At 44.0% G+C, this 20,665-nt stretch overlaps 1 protein-coding gene across 1 annotated transcript in view; it reads right to left on the bottom strand.

Annotated features, from left to right (window-relative positions):
- The window catches only part of syn2b (synapsin IIb), a 433,604-nt gene that overhangs the window by 205,659 nt on the left and 207,280 nt on the right, over positions 1-20,665 (bottom strand). The window contains exon 2 of the mRNA XM_078543448.1: positions 9,093-9,150. Within this exon, the coding sequence (XP_078399574.1) occupies positions 9,093-9,150 (58 nt within the window). The remainder of the gene's footprint in view (positions 1-9,092; positions 9,151-20,665) is intronic.

The raw sequence follows: 20,665 nt of genomic DNA, 5'->3' as shown, positions 1-20,665 counted from the left end.
CCGGGTGGAGGGGATTCCCCAAAAGCGAGAGTTCGCCCTTTCGCGCATGCGCAGGAAAGAGCGCACATCTCCCTGAGGTAAAGTGCTGCTTCAGGGAGATCGCTTACACTTTTAAAAATATGAAAAATAGAAAAAAAATTCCCTAACATGTCCCCCTCATGTCACATGAGATGGGACATGTTCATAATTAACATAACTTTATTAAACTTCTTAAAACCCTGCATGAAACCTCATCCCACAGGTGGACGAGGTTTCATGTTTTATCTATTTGCTGCTGGGGCTCCTGGCCGACCCGCTAACCTTAAGGTTGGACGGGCAGATCTTTTAATTGTATAATTGATCCTGTCAATGGCCTCAATTGGCCATTGACAGGTCGGCGGGCCCGCAGCTGATTTTGCTGCGCTCCTGCCTTCCTGAAAATTTAAATGGGGTGGGATAACGTCGGGGGTTCCGCCCAACATCACCGCGCGTCATTTTACGTGTTGGTGAGCGGGTCCTGCCCCCTGCTCGCCGACGGCAAAACTCGGCCCTATATTTCTAAGTTAGGATGGTCTGTGACTTGGAGGGGAACTTGAAAGTGGTAGTGTTCCCAAATGCCTGCTGCTCTTCTTCTTCCAGGTGAAAGTGACTGCCCTTGACACAACCGATGGGGGTTCCCGCCAGTTCTCCAAACAGTGGGTAAGACCCCCATCGGACTGACAGAATCCCAGCCGACGTGTTAGACTTACTGGGCTGTTATTTTCACCAAAATATTATCAAATTGACAGTCAAATTGAGAAACATTTGTGAATACTTAGTTCCATAAAAAAAATGTAAGATCTGATAACGAGGCCCGAAATTTTAGCTCGTGGACCCGGGGCGGGGCCCGCTTGATGAGGCATAAAATGACATGCAGTGATGTCGGGCGAGCATCCTGACGTCACCGTGCGTCATTTAGATTTTCAGTTCAACGAGCATGCAGCCGACATGGCTGTGCACCAGCCGAACTCTCAAAGGCCTATTAAGGCCATTTAAAAATCAATTAAAGTAATCAACTGAGCTGCCCGTCCAACCTTAAGGTTGGCGGGCAGGCGAAGAGCCCAGGTGGCCTTCGCATTTTTCATGGAACCTCATCCACGGGCAGAGTGAGGTTTCATGAAGGGTTTATAAATTAAATAAATTTTTACATTAATTTTCATTGACATGTCCCAGCTCATGCAACACTGTCACATCAGGGGACACATCCTGAAATTTTTTCTTTTCTTTATTTAAATTTTTGAAATTTAAACTAATCTCCCTGAGGCACAGATTTCTGCGCTCTTTTGCGTGCATGCGTGCAAAAGAGCGCAGGCCCCAACTCAGGGAATCCTCCCCCCACCCCCCCGGGCCTGCACAGGGAGCGCTCAGTGCATTCGGGTGCACGTCACGTTGGGCGGGCCTTAATTGGTCTACCCACGTAAAATGGCGGCGAGTACCCGATCAGGGGCGCTGATCGGATTCGTGCCCACCCCCGCCCATCCCCGCACAACCCCCTCGATGGGGGGAAAATTCTCCCCCAAGTCAACCATTAGGCAGGATCAGAAAGTCATTTGTGCCATTGAGAGTCTATATAATGGCCAAGATTTTGCTTTCAACCGAATGTTGAGATTAACATCATTGCCATTATTTATGTGAAAATGGCACAGCAACTTGTGGCGAGGGCAGATGCTCTGTTAAATTTGGCGCTCTGCCATGAGCTTCATGAAAACAGCATCTTGCTGTCTGCCTCTACATTGAAATGCAGTGAATGACGTGAAGTCACTGTACTGATGTGGTAAAAGCAGCTAAACTCGCTCAGGAAGTTAAGATATTTCAAACTAAATTACCCTCTTAATGGTGTGATAAAAGTTATTTACTGCCAATCAACCTCTTTGGCACTGAAAATTAAGGCCCAGATTTTCACTCCTGGGTTAGGTGCACAGGGACCCCGGCTCTGCAAACCTGACCTTTAAAAATGGCTGCCCACAGTTCTGATTTTCGTTTTGGGGGTTGGGGGTGTGGGCTGGATTAGAATTCAGGCCTACTGTCCCGGAATGAGTGAGGAGACTGCTGGGTAAGGAAGGGGGCTGGGCGGAAGGCCTGCCTCTTTAATCTAGCACTTTGTTCAATTTAATTTTAAAAATTATTAAAACAAAAAATCAGCCCTCCAGCCCTCACCCTTCACCTATCTCACACACTCCCCATGTCCCATTCATGCCAACTTATGCCACCTCATGCCCCTCCCTATCCATGGCACCTTATTCTCCCTATGCAATCATGCCCTTCTATTCACCCCAATGGCCACTCAGTTTTTTTGTATTAATTTATGGGATGTGGGCATTGCTGACCAGGCCAGCATTTATTGCTTATCCCTAATTGCCCTTGAGAAGGGGGTGGTGAGCTTCCTACTTGAATCGCTGCAGTCCCAGTGATGTAGGTACATCCACAGTGTTGTTAGCGGGTGAGTTCCAGGATTTTGACCCAGCGATAGTGAAAGAGCATTGGTGAGATTCTACAGTGCAGCTTGTAGTTGGTACCCACTGCTGCCACCATTTGTCGGTGGTGGAGGGAGTGAATGTTTGTGGATGGGGTGCCAATCAAGTGGGCTGCTTTGTCCTGGATGGTGTCAAGCTTCTTGAGTGTTGTTGGAGCTGCACTCATCCAGGCAAGTGGACAGTATTCCATCAAACTCCTGACTTGTGCCTTGTAGTTGGCACAGATAGGCTTTGGGGAGTCAGGGGGTGGGTTACTCACTGCAGGATTCCTAGCCTCTGACCTGCTCTTGTAGCCACAGTATTTATATGGCTACTGCAGCTCGGTTTCTGGTCAACGGTAACCCTCAGGATGTTGATGGTGGGGGAGTCAGTGATGCTAATGCCATTGAATGTCAAGGGGTAATGGTTAGGCTCTCTCTTGTTGGAGATGGTCATTGCCTGGCACTTGTGTGGTGTGAATGTTACTTGCCACTTGTCAGCCCATGCCTGGATATTGTCCAGTCTTGCTGCATTTGGACATGGACTGCTTCAGTATCTGAGGAGTCACAAATGATGCTGAACATTGTGCAATCATCAGGGAATATCCCCACTTTTGACCTTATAATAGAAGGAAGGTAATTGATGAAGCACTGAATATGGTTGGGCCTAGGACACTACCCTGAGGAATTACTGCAGTGATGTCCTGGAACTGAGATGATTGACCTCCAACAACAACAACCATCTTCCTTTGCGCTAGGTATGACTCCAACCAACGGAGAGTTTCCACCCTATTCCCATTGACTTCAGTTTTGCTAGGGCTCCTTGATGCCACCCTTGGTCAAATGCTGCCTTTGTCAAGGGCAGTCACTCTCACCTTACCTCTGGAGTTCAGCTGTTTTGTCCATGTTTGAACTAAGGCTGTAATGAGGTCAGGATCTGAGTGGCCCTGGCGGAACCCAAGCTGGGCGTCAGTGACCAGGTTATTGCTCAGCAAGTGCTGCTTGATAGCACTGTTGATGACCCCTTCCATTACTTTACTGATGATTGAGAGTAGACTTATTGGGCCGTAATCAGGCGGGTTGAATTTGTTCTGTTTTTTGCGTATAGGACATACCTGAGCAATTTTCCACATGGCCGGGTAAATACCAATGGTGTGGCTGTACTGGAACAGCTTGGATAGGTGCATGGCAAGTTTTGGAGCACAAGTCTTCAGTACTATTGCCGGAATATTGTCAGAGCCCATAGCCTTTGCAGTATCCAGTGCCTTCAGAGGTTTCCTGATATCACGTGGAGTGAATTGAATTGGCTGAAGACTGGCATCTGTGATGCTGGGGACCTTAGGAGGAGGGCAAGATGGATCATCCACTCAGCACTGCTGGCTGAAGATTGTTGTGAATGCTTCAGCCTTATCTTTTACACTGGTATGCTGGGCTCCTCCATAATTGAGGATGGGGATATATGTGGAGTGAGTGAGTTATTTAATTGTCCACTACCTATCACGACTGAATGTGGCAGGGCTGAAGAGCTTAGATCTGATCCATTGGTTGTGGAATCGTTTAGCTCTGTCTACCACTTGCTGCTTATGCTGTTTGGCAGGCAGGTAGTCCCGTGTAGTAGCTTCACCAGGTTGAAACCTCATTTTTAGGTATGTCTGATGCTGCTCATGTCATGCCCTTCTGCACTCTTCATTGAAGCAGGGTTGATCCCTTGGGTTGGTGGTAATGGTAGATTGGGGGGATATCCCAGGCCACGAGGTTACAGATTGTAGTCGAGTACAATTCTGCTGCTGCTGATGGCCTACAGCGCCTCATGGATGCCCAGTCTTGAGTTGCTAGATCTATTCGAAATCTATCCCATTTAGCACAGTGGCAATGCCACACAACATGATGGAGGGCATCCTCAACATGGAGATGGGACTTCATTTCCACAAGGTCACTCGTACTGATACTGTCATGGACAGATGCATCTGCGGTAGGCAGGTTGGTGAGGATGAGGTCAAGTATGTTTTTCCCTCTTGCTGGTTCCCTCAGCACCTACTGCAGGCCCAGTCTAGCAGCTCTGTCCTTTAGGACTTGGCCAGCTCAGTCAGTAGTAGCTCCATGGGCCAGAGGACAACCGCCAAGGTCATCAGGCCAACAGGACAGCAGAGTCAGCAGGCTGTCTCAGATGCCACTCCGAGCGATGGGGCAGCACCAAGACGTAGCAGCCGTAAACGAAAGCATAAGGCACGTTAGACACACCACAGGTTTCTCACTAGTGCTTTTGTATTGGCCCGAGATTAGGCCCTTATGATTTCTTTTTGATTGTTAACACTATTGTTTTCTCTTTGTGAAAAGTTCTTCTGCTTCACAAATTAAATGCAGATGTGTGACCATGGCTGAGGGTGCCTCGTTTCTTCTGCATGTGTACAGTTGACAAAAGTGTAATGAGTGATTTGTTGGACATTCAGATTTATTTACAAGGCCCTTAGTCAGCACTGCTGACCTGGCAGATTTTGCACTTAGGTGTCGAGTATGGAGCCTACAGACCAGGCTTGTCCTGGTGATCCGTCTGTGGTGTGCTAGCTGAAGGTTTAAAACATCCCGGGTGTCCCTGCCTCCCTGAAGTAGTCCCAGGTCAGTGTCTACCCCCTCAGCATTTCCCTGTGCCTGCTCATCCTCAGACTCACTGCTGGGCTCATCGTGTGCAGCCGCAGCCACTGCGCCAACGTCTTCATCATCCACTGCATCCCCCCTTTCCAGCGCAAGATTGTGGAGAGTGCAGCACGCACTATCACCAAGGCATGATCTGGGGGGCACTAGAGTGTGCCCCCTGAATGGTCCAGGCATCGGAAGCGCATCTTGAGAAGACCGATGGCTCTCTTCACCGCAGCCCTTGTGGAGGCGTGGCTCCTGTTGTACCGCTGCTCAGCTTCTGTTCTTGGATGGCAGAGAGGCGTCATGAGCCACCTTCTGAGGGGATAGCCCTTGTCACCCAGCAGCCATCCATCCAGCCGGGCTGGAGCACTGAAGAGCCCCGGCACCTGGGAGTGTCTGATGATGTAGGTGTCGTGGGAGTTGCCTGGGTACCTTGCACAGACTTGAAGAATCAGCATCCTGTGATCACACACTATCTGCACGTTCATGGAGTGGAAGCCCTTCCTGTTGATGAAGGCACCGGGCTCACCTGCTGGCGCCTTGATGGCCACATGTGTGCAGTCTATTGCACCCTGGACGCAGGGGAAGCCAGCAATGGCCGTGAAGCCTCTGGCTCACTCTGTCTGACTTGCCTGGTCCCAGTGGAAGTGGATGAAGGTCAATGCACGCCTGAACAGAGCGCCTGAAAGCTGCTTGACACAAGTGTGGACAGCTGATTGGGAGACACCGTAAAGATCACCCACCGAGCCCTGGAAGGAGCCAGAGGCCTAGAAGTTGAGGGTAACTGTGACCTTCAGAGCTCTCCCAGCGAAATATCACGATGGCGCACAGTGACATCAGGATGCTCGCCCAACGTCACCGCAGGTCATTTTACTCGCAGACGTGCGGGGCCCCTCTCACACACATCAAACAGAAAATTCTGCCCTCTCTTTCAGTACCTGATTTAGCATTGAATACACCCACTGTAATTTTTCACTTTCTTCAGTCCTTGTGCTGTTCATTTTCCAATCCCTCAATCTGATTGCTTAAGGAGATACACAGTTGTTTTCGCTGATCACCCATATTTCTTAAGAGTCCTCGCTGCGACATTATAAGTTCACACTTTCAATCCCACACAGTTAGGGTAGATCTCAGGCCCAATCATCTGACAGATATAGTTGACTGTCTCCCTTGAGAGATGGACCCTCCTTTGGCACTGCACCTCAGACATATTGAGGTAACTGCTTCACCACCTGTATGCCCTCCCAGCAGGATAGTGGTGTCTTCTGCGGCCCCTTCCGCCTTGGATACCTCTTGGCCCTGCGCCCCTTGTGCCTGCGCCTGTCCTCCCAAAGGTGGCTCTCCTGGAGGCTGAATGTGCATTCCTGGCCTCCTCCCCCTTCTAGTCCTCCCTTCTACCTCAGAGGAGCTGCCTCCAGTGGGCAGATCAGCTCCCATTCCCAGGCTAAGGGAAGGCTTCCTGAAACCTGCAAGCCCGGAAAAGATTCCTCACTGCAGGGTGCTGACCTGAAGGTTAAGAGTCCAGAAAAAGCAGCTGGGATGTGTTCTGAAGTACTGCAGATCACACAGGCAAGTTTGAAAAACTTGCAACAATAAATACTTCACAGAGCAGATTCATGACCCCACTGAGCCCTCTTATCCCGCCCATGGATGGGGTTAATACAAATGTCTCCTACCCGCCTGCCCTTTGCGCCCATGCGCCGACCCGAAGATTGCACGGGCACAGAAAAATCGGTGTCGATTGAACACTAAAGGGCCTTAAGTGGCCCGTTAATTAATGGTGGGCGCGCGTCGGACTTCATCGTGTGCCTGCCCAGCGAAATATCACGATGGCGCGAGGTGACGTCAGGATGCTCGCCCGACATCACGAACGCGCGGACTTTCAGTATCTGATTTAGCATTGAATACACCCACTGTAATTTTTCACTTTCTTCAGTCCTCGTGCTGTTCATTTTCCAATCCCTCAATCTGATTGCTTAAGGAGATACACAGTTATTTTCTCTGATCACCCAGGTTTCTTAGAATCCTCGCTGCGGCATTATCAGTTCACACTTTGAGCAACTTTTTCTGCAGTAAATTCAAAAACCTGAATGTGTCAGGTGGACACTATCAGTGGATACCAGTAGATAGGGGATTAGGGGAGGTAGTGCTATTGTCACTGGACTCGTGTTCCAGAAACCCAGGGTAATGCTCTGGGGACTGAGTTCAAATCCCACGACAGCAAATGGCAAAGTTTAAATTAAAAGTCTGATGATGACCATGAAACCATAAAAGCCCATCTGGTTCACTAGTGCCCTTTAGGGAAAGAAATCTGCTGTCCTTACCTGGTCTGGAGTAATCCAGACCCACAGCAATGTGGTTGACTCTTAAATGCCATCTAAACAAGAGAAATTACGGCTGGGCAACAAATGCAGGCCTAGCCAGTGATGCCCATATCCAGTGAAGGAATAATTTATAAAAATGCTCTGCTACAGCAAAATCTGGCTCATTATATTCTAGATGTTTTATTAACATGAGGAGTTTTTCCTCAGTGATCAGACACGGGGTCAATTTTCACTCCCCCCGCCTGGCATTAACAGACAGTAACTGCCTCAAAATGGAATTAGTAGTTTTATTGCCCCATTAACACTCGCAATGCTGCTGATCCCATTTTGAAAGGGGCCTACATCAGGGTGTCCAAAGCAGGCAATTGGTGCATTCAATATGCAAACCAGAGTCCTATTATGTATATATGTTTTATGAGGTAAGAGTCAATGCAGTGAAGGCTTCAGCTAGTTCCGCGGTTAATTGGAGAATGGAACCAGAAAGGTAAGTGTTAAATTACTCTTCTGGGTTTCAGAGGAACAGGAGGGCACCTCCAGGGCCCACAAAAATGACCTGGCCTGCTGCTGCATCGAGGCACCACCCTTCACGATGATGAAGCTCCACCCCACCCTTTCTGGCCACTTTGCTGAATCTGGTGAGCCATGCAGACACATCTATTTGGACCCCTGCAGCTCACCTAATGAAGCCAGAGCCTCAAAACTACAGGGCCTCTTGGTTGCCCAGTTGACTGGTTGGCCAGTGAGTTCTGCGGGTCAATCACCCAAAAATCAAAATAGATCCCTAGGAGGGGAAGTTCCATTCATTTGTTGTGTAAACAGAATTCACAAGCAGATCCCACAAAAATACTTAGAGAAATATTTTATTACACTTTTGATCCAAATTAAATAAACCTTGAGCTATTTGTGTGAGATAATAAGTTAGCAATTACTATAATTGATATTATTTGACAAATCAATAAAATATTCTTATGACATGCTTATAAATAAATGGATTAATGTCTCAGTTAAACTGGCAGACATAGGAATGCCACATCAGCTCATTGTGCATTTTTCCATTAATATCACTGGTGATGATCATTAGCCTACTGGCCTTGTCTTTTGATATCACCAAGTGTTGTTTTCTGTTTTGCTACAAAGGCTAATGGAGTCATGTGGAGCAAATGAGACTGTGTCTTGAAATAGCAAAAGCAAGCATTCAATACTAGGCTACTTCTATCAGGGTAACGGATTTTAAATCTCATTCATTATTTGTTTTGGTATATCATTGAGATCAGTTGCATTTAAACAAACAAATGGTCATGCATATTTTCATTTTGCATTGTGCTGGCATCTGAAGGTAATTGTCATTATTCTGGTGCCTGCTGTCAGTCCTTGAAGATTCTTGTTTGTTGTCACCTCGTAAGGAAAACTGCTTCTCACAAGTGACAGCTCTTCAATCTTTAACATTCAGTTCAATGGTGTAACAGGACAGACACTTTATCAATGTCACTGAGTAGCAGGAAATTGACAAAATTGTCTTCTATTAAAGTGCAAACTTATTAGCCAAACAGGTTTATTATTTTACTCCGGGAGGCTAGACTATTATATAAAAACATTAATCACACCTCATATACATTTCATGCTGCTCAACACAGCTATGAAGATAGAAAAAAATTACTGACCTGTTCCACTCTGATATCATATTCTCCATGGACCTTTTTTCCACGGAACAATTTTGCCCTAAGAAAAAGGAAAATTATAAATTAATCACTAATTAGACATGGACTATCTTAAGTAATACTTAGACAGTACTGGTATCTTTTTAAAAAAAATGTTTTAACCATCTCTTATTTTTTGCTTTAGAATGTCACGAAGATGTGCTGTACAGAATGAATTTGATGTCTTATCAGCCGGTTTCACATACTAATTTTTTTTATAAGGGACATTTCACTGGAACTCAAAGACACTGACTTAAAATGGCTGCCAATTTACATCTGTGTAGCCACAGTCCATTTCATGGAGATGTAGAGTCTATGGAGGCCCCAATGGACAATGACCTCCCTGGAGGTGTGCAAATCTTCCTTCCTGTCTCATCCAAATAAAAGAACCAACCATTCAGGGGTTAATTGCTGGAACATTAAAAATTAGTCACCTCGGCTATCATAATGGCAAAGAGTAGCTGTGTCAGGCATGAGCTGATCAACTTCCTTTTAAAACATACAACCGACATGGAGAGGGGTCATATGATACAACCTTTTGTGTGGATGCATGAATTTGGGATTTGGCAGAGATATTCTAGCTGCTGGAGAGACCAACTGTCTTTCGCGTCCCCTCTCTCTCTACAACATTCCATCTGAGCTTTGAACCCCATTTTATTGAGCTGAAAGTGCATCTACATTCTTACAGCAGACAGATACTCTCTACTAAAAGCCATTGGATTTCTACAACAGTGTTTCCAGGAGAAAAGGGACATAAATACCAACCATGACATTATGCTAACAGCTTTAGCTGAAGAACCAATGCCTCTGGATACAATCAATGAATCTTTATTGACTTTCCTTTTTCTAAAATCTTCACTTCAACTTAGCTAAGTTTAACCTCTGATACTCTGCAAAGTTTTATTTTTTTCTGCATAATTGGAGTTTGAGCGTGTGCGCATATTGATGAAAAGCAGTACATACATGTACATTTTTAGTATTTTTACCTGGGTGGGTTTTTGTACAATAAAACTAATCCTTTTTGTGTTTAACTCAAGAACACCTGTCTGGCTTAATTCTTACAGTGTGCACACAGTCAAGTACATACTGAATTGGCAATACAGCATCCTTTTAGAATTCAAAACCTCTGCTACAACCAAATGAGAATTTGGAAAAGAGAGGAGTCATTGCATCTCTCCTCACCTGGTCATAACAAGACAGAATTGTATGTCAAGCCTAAGCAACATAAATAAGTTGGGGGAAGTGTGAGAATGGATGCCATTTTTAAAAATATTGTGGGGAATATTGGGTTATTCTGTAAAGAAGGCTGGGCGTCTGTGTGTGGGTGTGTGTGTGTGACTTAATTAAGCTGGGTAAGAGATTAATAGGAGTCAGGTTGTCTGGAGTGTTGGAAACGTGTAAAGATTAGAGGTGCTAAGTTTGAGGTACAAGTAAATAGGTTAGATCTAACATTTGCATTTTTAGATAAGTTGAGAGTTTGTTTGAATATCAAAGGGAAGTCAGAGGTACCAAGAAACATGTTTGCATCTTGCAGGAGTTCCATAGGTAAACAGTAGTGGGGAAATTATATTTTATTGACCTGAAAGCAAAGACAAGATGGAAACATGAAAGATCTTATGTTTGGAAAGGTTTGAGTTTCAAAGGGGTGTGAGAACAATGGAACGGAGATGAAAGGAGGAAAAGGTACATTAGAGTTACTGTATATAGATGTTTGAACTGTTGCTGGAGTTCTTGGCTGGGAGAGGATGCAGTTTGAATCACCCATCCTGTCAAGCCAAAAAGGACTTGGGCTGCAGCAAGCAGTTTTATTCCGAAGTTGATTCCACCGCAGATTGATCCAGGTTGGACCCTTTATGAAGCTACAGCAGTTTGCTTTGTGTGATATTACTGGATTTCATTATAGACATCTATAAGGGAGTGTTGCTTGGAAGGTGTTTACTTGTGGGTTTGACCAAGTAGAGAGTTTTGGGGGAATGTTTTGTAAAACTAACCTTAACTGTGTAACTGTAATCGTGTGTGCTTAAGTGTTCTTTTATTCTTGTTAATAAAACTTTTACTTATAATTTTTTAAATCCCGAAACTGTTACTGGACCTCTTACTGCTGAGATCGGTCTTCTTCTTCTTGGTTTCAGAATAGAAAAAATAAAGTTATGGCCCATAAGCTAAGTTTCCCTCTGGGATTTGGTTTGTGCACCAATTAACAGTGGCTGTGGTCATAACAGAAGGGATCTGCTAAAAATCACGCACACCTGAAAATAAAAGTAGGAGATGAGGGTAAAGGTCAGACCAAGGTAAAGAATAATGGTTACATAAATGGCCAGGGAACACATACAATTATGGAACATAAATATAAAATGATTTAAAAATAACATGAAGGAAACAATTACTGAGAATAGATTAAATTGTCTGTACAAGAATGTACACAGCATTCAAAACAAATTGAGCGGATTGGAGGCAATAATTTGTAGCGAGGAGCCAAATGTAGCAAAGATAACTGCAACATGCATGAATAAAGAACTGCATTGGCAGTTAAGTATTTAAAGGTGTAACGTGAAGGGCAATGGGAGGGTGGGTATTGATTAAAGATAATATAATGGCAGTAGAAAAAAATGAGACATAACGAACATTAAGGTAGAAACAAAATCCATATGGATTGAGACAAAGGATGAAATGGGATTGATTACAGCAATAGGGGCAATCCACAGATGGCGTACTGTGGGAGGGAAGCTGATGAAGTTATATATATGTAAAGGAAAATTAATGAAATGAGTAAAATACAGAGGGCAGCATTTTCCCATCGGCAAGCGGGGGGGCGGGGCCTGCTTGCCGACGCGTAAAATGACGCACAGTGACATCAGGCGGGTGTCCCGACATCATCGCATGTCATTCAGATATTCAGTTTGGCAGGCGCGCAGGCGACTCAGCTGCGTGCCCACCGAACTGTCAAAGGCCTGTTAAAAAGTAATTAAAGTAATTAACTGAGCTGCCCGTCCAACCTTAAGATTGATGGGTAGGTGAAGAGCCCAGGCGGCCATCGCATTTTTCATGAACCTCATCCACGGGCAGGATGAGGTTTCATGAAGGGTTTATTGTTTAAATAAAAAATTTTGAAATAAATAATGGACATGTCCCAGCTCATGTGACAGTTTCACACCTTTATTCAAATCTCCATAACTTAAACAAATCTCCCTGAGGCACCTCTGTGCCTCAGGGAGATCTCTGCACTCTTTCGCGTGCATGTGTGCGAAAGAGTGCTCACTGCTTCCAGGCACGCGTCACAATGGGCGTGCATAAAATGGCGGCGTGGATCCGATTGGGGGCGCCGATCAGGCCCATGCCCGCCCCCGCACAGCCCCTGTAACGGGGGGAAATTTCTGGCCATAGAATAATAGTAATAGAAGATTTTGCCCAAATAAACTGGCAAGAAGAGGTAGAAAAAGGGGAAAACGGAACAGAATTTTTACAGTGCGTATAAGGCTCCTTTCTTAAGTAGAATGTAAGCATCTCAAAAAGACAGAAATCATCACTGGATCTCGTTATGGGAAATGAATAGGGGTAGATAAGGAAAGAAAGCATATGGTAACATCTAGGCAACAATGATCATAACAGAATGTCTAAAATAATAATCAAAAAGATATAAGGCAAAGACCAAACTAATAGATTGAAAGTAAAATCGGGGGAGTGGAGGGGGGATGAGAATGTAACCAGGCATGATAAATTGGAAAAAAAATGGCAAAGCCATAGAGCAGCAGTGGGAAGTATTTGAAATGATAATCAATAGAGTTCAGGAAAAATTTGAAAAAAACAGGAACAAATTAACTAATAATGAACAACCATGGACGAATGAAGAGATAAAGGCACAATCGTAACTAAAGAAAAAAGTGTCACTAAGTAAATAGATGATAAAGAAGAGCCTGAAAAATAGGAATACCAAGTGCTTAGGAAAGAAGTGCAAACAAAAAGGAACTATGGAATTAAATTATCAAGGAAACATGAAAAGAAATAGTAAGCTATTTCTATTGACACATAAACAAAATAAAATCAGGATGGGATAATTCCTCTGCTTTTTCCTTTGTTGTGTGTGGCCTGTTTATTGCACTGCACAATACATTCTGAATTGCTTCGTGACTGCATAACTGCACAATTTAAAGGGAACATTAAGGATAGGGCCACTAAAGAATACACATGGTAAACTCACAGGCAATGGCAGAAATATTGAAGACAGTAAGAGAGGAGATAATTGATAAAATAATTAAACTTAGGGAAGACAAAATCCTTGGCCCAGATGGATACATACTTATAACAACTCAATAGAAAAGGGAATAGTGCCAGGGGACTGATGGATAGCTAAGTTATTCCTGTATGTATAAAAGGGACATAGAACAAGTCTGGAGAACTATAAGCCAGTTAGCGAAATGTCAGATGTAGGAAAATAATGGGATATTTACTCGAAGCTGTAATAGAAAAACATCTAGAAACCAAAACTATAAAAAGTAATCAGCACAGATGTCAAAAGGGAAGCTGAAGCCTGACAAACCTTAATGAATACTTTGAAGAAGTATCAAAAAGAGGGTAATGCAATAAATATAATACTGCATCTTTTATTTTTCAAAAGACCTTTGATAACATAGCAGGCTCATGATTCAGGTCAGAGTATGTGGAGTCAGGGGACAGGTTGTAGGATGGATAGCAAGCTGACTACAAAACAGAAAACGGAAAGTAAAGGTTAAGGGTGAGCACTGAGATTGGCAAAAGTGGGAACTTGTGTTTCATAGGGATTGGGGCTGTGACCGCTTTTGTTCATAATTTACATTAACAATTTAGCTCAAAAATTGAAAGTACAATTTCAAAATTTGTGTGCAACACCAAATTGGCAGTTGTTGTTAATAGATAGGAAGAAGGCAACAAAATACAGGAAGGTATTAATACACAGAGTCCCTACCTAAAGTCACGGTAATGATGAATTTACAAATATTAAAAAAAGCTATTCTGCTGCTTCAGCAGAAATAAATCTACTGGGACAGGAATCTGATGATGGCATCAGGGCTTAATATTAAAAAAAATCAACCAGAGAGAATAAAAGGAGTTTTGATGCCCTCTTCACTGTTTACATTGCCTCCTGACCCTTGAATACAATTTAAATACTATTGTATTTTAACCTGGGACCCTGTATAAGGTCAAATCATATTACTCATTTTGAGCACTAGGTACTTTTTGGTGGTTAATTTTTGGCCAAACACAAAGCAGATATTTTGCAGTTTATTTCAACAATTGATGTTAAAGCTGTTTATATCCACATCTGATGCTCGTTCTATCCCATCCTGGCAGTAGGTATGATGAAATGATAAAATGAAATTGTGGTGGCTTCCTGCAAATAAAAATCTTTCAATATTAACAAAGAAGTAATGACACTTTGCCAAGGATTTACAGAAACGTATAAATGGAATGTTACTAAAGGTTGACTGGCTCGAACTGCTTTAACACCACCTCCCCCCGCAACATGCATTTTTCAGGTTCATCAGTCAGTTGATGCAGCATTAGTTTCAGAATGCTGATAGTTGTAATTTTATTGCTCTTGACATTGTTGATTAATGATATCTCTGAAGTAACTAAAGAAAATAAACTTCAGAAGTATGGTATGACACTGAAAGGAATAAAAGTGACTTCCCCACCCCCAACCCCCAAGTTTTAGTTATTTTGGAAAATGCATCAGAATTACATGCTTTCTAATAAAGTCATTGCTCACTCTAGCTTTAGTTTTCAATGTATTCATTTCCTATGGATTTTTCTTCCAATAAACTGAATGCACTACCATGTTATCCTCATTCACATAATAGGCCAGTGCTGCATCAGCAGTCATATGATACAGAGGCCCTATGACAAGAAAGGAAGACAATTGGCCCCATGCAAGATGCAGGGTAAATGAGTTTTGACAGTAGTTGATTGCCAATAACAAATCACAGTTCTGCAATCCATGCATGTGCATTTTATATAATTATAGCCCAACAATAAAACTATTCAGAATAATCCCCCAATAATCAGCAGCCATAACCATATGTGATCACCATTAATGCTAAACAGCAAACTTGGCAGCAATAAAAACAGAAAATACTGGAAAATCTCAGCTGGTCTGGCAGCATCTGTGGAGAGAGAAACAGAATTAACATTTCAAGTCCAATATGACTCTTCTTTGGAACTGAATGATGGGTTTTATGCTGTTGAAAAAAGGGGGGAGGGGCAAATGGAACAAAAGAGAAGATCAGGGATAGGTTAGAAGGTGGGGAGATTAAACAACAAAGCCGTCAATGAACACTAGGCAAAGGGAGTGGTAATGATAGTATTAAAGACAATAGGTATTGGTCCAGAGTAAATGTTAATAGCAGAATAAAGGTCAGCACTGTCTGGAAACAAAAATATGAGAACAAGATACATACTGGCACTTGGGGAAAATAAATTCAAAATGGAGGACAGAGTTCATGGTCTGAAGTTGTTGAACTCAATGTTGAGTCCAGAAGGCTGTACATGCCTAATTGGTAGATGAGGTGCTGTTCCTTCAGCTTGCATTGGGCTTCCTTGGAACATTGTAGCAGGCTGAAAACAGAAATGTGAGCTTGACAGCAAGGTGGTGAACTGAGATGGCAAGTGACCGGAAGGTCGGGGTCATGCTTGTGGACTGAGCAAAGGTGTTCCGCAAAGCAGTCACCCAGTCTGTGTTTGGTTCCCCTAATATAGAGGAGACCGCCCTGTGAGCAGCGAATACAGTGGATTAAATTGAAAGAAGTACAAGCAAATCGCTGCTTCACCTGGAAGGAGCAAAGGAGTAATTTGGTTGTAAAATGCATCAGCCGGCCATTGTCAGGACCATCTTGAATTGTAATCAAGCTTGTTCAGGCTTTGTGAAAACGAGAACAGCTTTTTAAATTTAATACAGATGCAGTGAAAATCACTTATGGCACAAGCTGGGTAACAGATGAGCAGGGTCCTCCGACTGCTGGATGTTTGATTTGTGGAAACACAGCACAGTGCTAATCATGACCTGTTAAAGAAATCGAAGCACACACACCTTCTGTATCCAAAGACCGGCCATTAAAGCAGTACAGGGTTTTCAGTGAGTGTCAATATGTGCAGTATTAACTCAATGACAGGACTATAGCAAAGAGAAAAACTGCATACTACGCATGAGCTAACAGCCAGCTATGACTACAGTTAACAATAAAGTGCTCATCTTAAATAGTACTGCATATTCATTACAAATTAACTATTTTCTTAACTAAATATTATTTTCCATGGGAATAGGCAGAGTCTACATGCTGCATAATATGAAAGCAAAAATATGAAAATTTCTTTCAATGTATGTAACACACACTAGCTCTGGGATTTACTGCCTTTTATTTTCAGTCCCATATTTGTCAGTATTATAACTTTAAACAACTCTGGAAGCAGTCACTGGAGTACTTGTCATGGCAACTCACATGGAAACTAGTTAATGAATTCATAAAATGCAGAGGTAACATGATTCCCTGAGTTTTGCGCTAGCTTTTATGTTATTAAAAAAAAACAGGTGGACTTTTTTGACCACAGTTAAGTAAATTAGCATAATTATTCTTTTGACCCCAGTGTGTTATGATCCTTGTAGGAATTGATAACTTTCAAAAACAGATACGAGTTCCCAGTGGCCGACACAAAGGGTGGAATTTTCCCTTCTGGGACAAAGTCCCATGGCAGAGGTGGGAACAGGGAGAGTTTCTGGCTGTGGAGGCCACTGGGAATTCATGCCATATCGTGTGACACTAACCTAATTAATTATGCAGTCGGGGGCTTCCTTATTTTTTTGTGGTAGGGTGGATGGGATGGATCGAACCTCACCTTCATCTCTGGGCGCCACATTTAAAAGGCACCCGGACATCAACTGACCCACCATTGAAGATAGAAGGTTCACCTCCTGGAAGGTCATGAAGATAGAAGATGGACAATCTGGAAGACCCTGAAGTCAGAAGATCCACATTGTAGATGCCCCACTCACCCACTGCTGCACGCGATGTTCCACGGTCTAGTCGCTGGATGCCTCCATCTTCCCTGCCGATCTCTGCAGGCTGCCCCAGGCATTCTTGCAGGTAAGTCTGATATTTGCATGCCACGTTGGTCCAGACGTGTTCCGGACCAGTGTGAAAACCTGCTGGCAACATGGATGATTTGGCCGGGGGTGGGGGGGGGGATTTCCTTCATCTGCATCCCATTAACGGGATGCAAAACAGTCCCATGCCAACATCTGGTGGAAACAGTGACCTGCCATGACGGGCAGGGGCATATTTTCCTGTCGTTTTATGCCAGCAGGAAACCGACTTTTTGTATCTCACTCCATTATCCCCCCCCACCCACCCCAACCGCCATTAAATCCGTTGTGGGGTGTGCGGGGGGTGGCTGGAAAATACCGCCCAAAGAATCATACAAGATTTCATGTTTTAAGACTTTTACTGTAATAAACAAACTGAAAGCGACACTGAATAAACATTACTTAGCAAGCAACTAATGCGCTAAGCCACTGAAAACCTCCCTCCTTTTAAGCAATTAATAAATCCCACACCATGCTTATATGTCACACCACACTCTCAGCAGACATGTAGCCCTCTCTTAGGGGAGAATTTTCTCCCTGTTGGGGGGGTTGGGTGGCAGTGGGCATGGACATGCGTGCAGCCGATTGCTGTCCACGATTGGCTAGGTGCTGTCATTTTACGTGGGTGGGCCAATTAAGGCTGAGCGCTCCCTGTGCGGGCGGTGGGGGTGGTGGTTGCCTGAGCCTGGGCCTGCACTCCTTTGCGTGCATGTGTGCGAAACAGCGCAGAAATCTCCCTGAGGCACAGAGCTGCCTGAGGAAGATTAGTTTAAGTTCAAAAAAATTTAATAAAGGAAAAAATATTTTAAGACATGTCCCCTCATGTGAAACTGTCACATGAGCTGGGACATGCCTATTAATTTTATTAAAAATTTTTACAAGATTTTAAAAACCTTCATGAAACCTCATCCTGCCCGAGGATGAGGTTCTATGAAAAATGCGAAGGCCGCCTGGGCTCTTCGCCTGCCTTCCAACCTTAAGGTTGGACGGGCAGCTCAGTTTATCGCTTTAATTGATAGTTAACTGGCCTTAATAGGCCTTTGACAGTTCAGCGGGCGCACTCCTCCTGAAAATTCAACAGGCTCTCTTCTCCTTGTCCCACCAGGATGAGTTTCCAGTGTCCTTTTAAATGTCCCCTCAGTCAATCCTCCTGACTATAGTTGAATTGACTTCCAGCAGCAAAGCACCCTCTGACAACTCCTAGGTCTTTAAATCTCCACAGGTCCTGTCTCTTCAGACAAAGAATCTATTCTCGCCAGCATTCTGCTTGGTGGCTAACACAAAAACAGTCTCTCCCTCCACTTGGCACAGCAGCTGTTATTTTCGGTCTTCCCCTCCAAGCCTCTCTGTCTGACTGAGACGTAAGTTGGTGTTTGACAAGACCAGTTGCCCCTCTTTTGTATCAAGGTGTGAAAACTAGCCTTGAGTTTCTATGAGTTTCGACCTGGGCTTGTTTCCCTGGCAACCGAATCACCTGGACCTGTCTCTGGGCAGATTTCAGCACAATTTCACCTCCCATTCCCTCATTCCAGGACAAACTGCTTTACCTTAAATTAGAAGAAAAGAGTTTAAAACATAACCGTCTTATAAACTCTCACATTCATAACAAATGGCTCGTTACATTCATAATTGACCATTTTTGGGAATTTTATATATTTGATAATTTGCTGTGGTGTTGCACTCATTAAAATCAGAGCATGTGATCAGTCTCTTGTCTCTGAAGGCGCTATGCTACTTGTTTTCTTTGTCTCTCTTCATCTGCTTTCTCCTTTTTTCTCTCATCTTAACTGTTTTTGGGTGGCGCACAGTTCTTCGCTGCTTTTCCCTCTTTCTTTTATGTTTTACTTTCAGGTGGAAGGCATTGGATTGTCCGACGGGAAAAAGAGTCACCCATGGCTGCAAGCTAAATCTGGAGTTGGATATCAAGGAGATAAATTGCCCTCAGTGGTTTCTCTTCTCATCCCCTCAGCCAATTATTAATGTGACCCCTAACCCTGTCCTCTAATCCCCTCATCTTTCCATTATCTCCTCATTTTCCTATAAGTCCTTTGCATCTGTAACTACTCCTAACTCATCTTTTGCATTCTCTACTCAACCCTGCCAACCCCCCACCCCCCCACTTTACTCCCCCATTGTCACTCTACTCACCCTTAACCCTCCATCCACTTCTCCAGCCCCCATTCTTACTCCAAGGGCAGAAGGGAAGAGGCCATACATCCCCCTCATCAAACCTGTTTCCACCTCTGCTCTCCTTTTCGCTCCTTCCATCCTTTCCTATATTTAACCTTCATCAGGAAATGGGCGGATTCAGTTTTACACCCCGCCTGGTTTTACTCTCCACTTAAGTCAGTAGTGAATAAAATCACCTGATGGGCAGTCAAACTGAACCCGTCCATTTTCCTCCCACTGACTTAAATGGAAATTATTCTCATAGTGATTTGCAATCTCTGTCTCATTGGTTCAAGGAATTAGCAATTACCTTTTCTGTCAGATAAATACAGGTTGATAATTATTTGGCTTCAAAATTCAACTGGTGCTTTTTGTAAAAATAAAAATGAACTAACATTAACATGGGGCAGAATATTGAGCTCGGTGGGTGGGTGCGTGCCTGACCCGGCCGAATGTAAAATGACGCGATATTTCATTTGGCAATTAAAAAAGTAATTAAATTCAAGTTTACGCTGCCCGTCCAACCATACGTTTGGCGGGCAAGAGAAAACGCCAAGTGGCCTTTGCACTTTTTAGGAAACCTCATCCATGGGCGGGATAAGGTTTCCTAAAGCAAATAAAAATAAAATAAAAATAAAATAAAAATTTTTACACTTGATTTAATAACATATCCTGCTCATGTGACAGAGTCACATGAGGGGACATGTTTTATGACATTTTTATTTTGTTCATCAAGTGTTTTTGAAGAGCACTTCATGTCCCTGAAGCAGCTCCGTGCCTCAGGGAGATTGAAGCACTCTTTCATGCGCATGCGCGAAGTTCGTGCTCGGCCCGCTCGCCCTCCTCCCCTCCCCCCACACAGGCAGCGTTCAGCGTTGCCACTCGCGTTCCACGCTGGGCAGGCCTTAATTGGCCTGCCTGTGTAAAATGCAGTGCGGTGCGAATCGTGGGCGGTGGTCGGCTTCCCGATTGTCCCCACCCACCCCCGCTGAGCATCTCCGCCAAAGGCAAAATCCTGCCCATGGAATCTTTCTTTCCCTTGTCCCAGTCTTTCTAGTCACTCACTCACTTACTCTCCTTCTCTCTTACTGTTCCGTCCACTCAGCTTAATGCACTTTCTGAAGTTTACGGAATACGAAACAAAACTACAAGAGGTGTGTAATCAGGACAGCCATGCTTTCTCATGCAGACGGCCTCTCAGGTTTAAAAAACAGTTTGGAGACAAGTGATGCCCACAAATGTCACACTTTCACTG

The sequence above is a fragment of the Cetorhinus maximus genome, chromosome 6 (genome assembly GCF_964194155.1).
Source record: "Cetorhinus maximus chromosome 6, sCetMax3.hap1.1, whole genome shotgun sequence".
Classification (NCBI taxonomy): domain Eukaryota; kingdom Metazoa; phylum Chordata; class Chondrichthyes; order Lamniformes; family Cetorhinidae; genus Cetorhinus; species Cetorhinus maximus.
The sequence above is the reverse complement of the archived record's forward strand: the minus strand, read 5'-3'. Positions and strand labels throughout refer to the sequence as shown.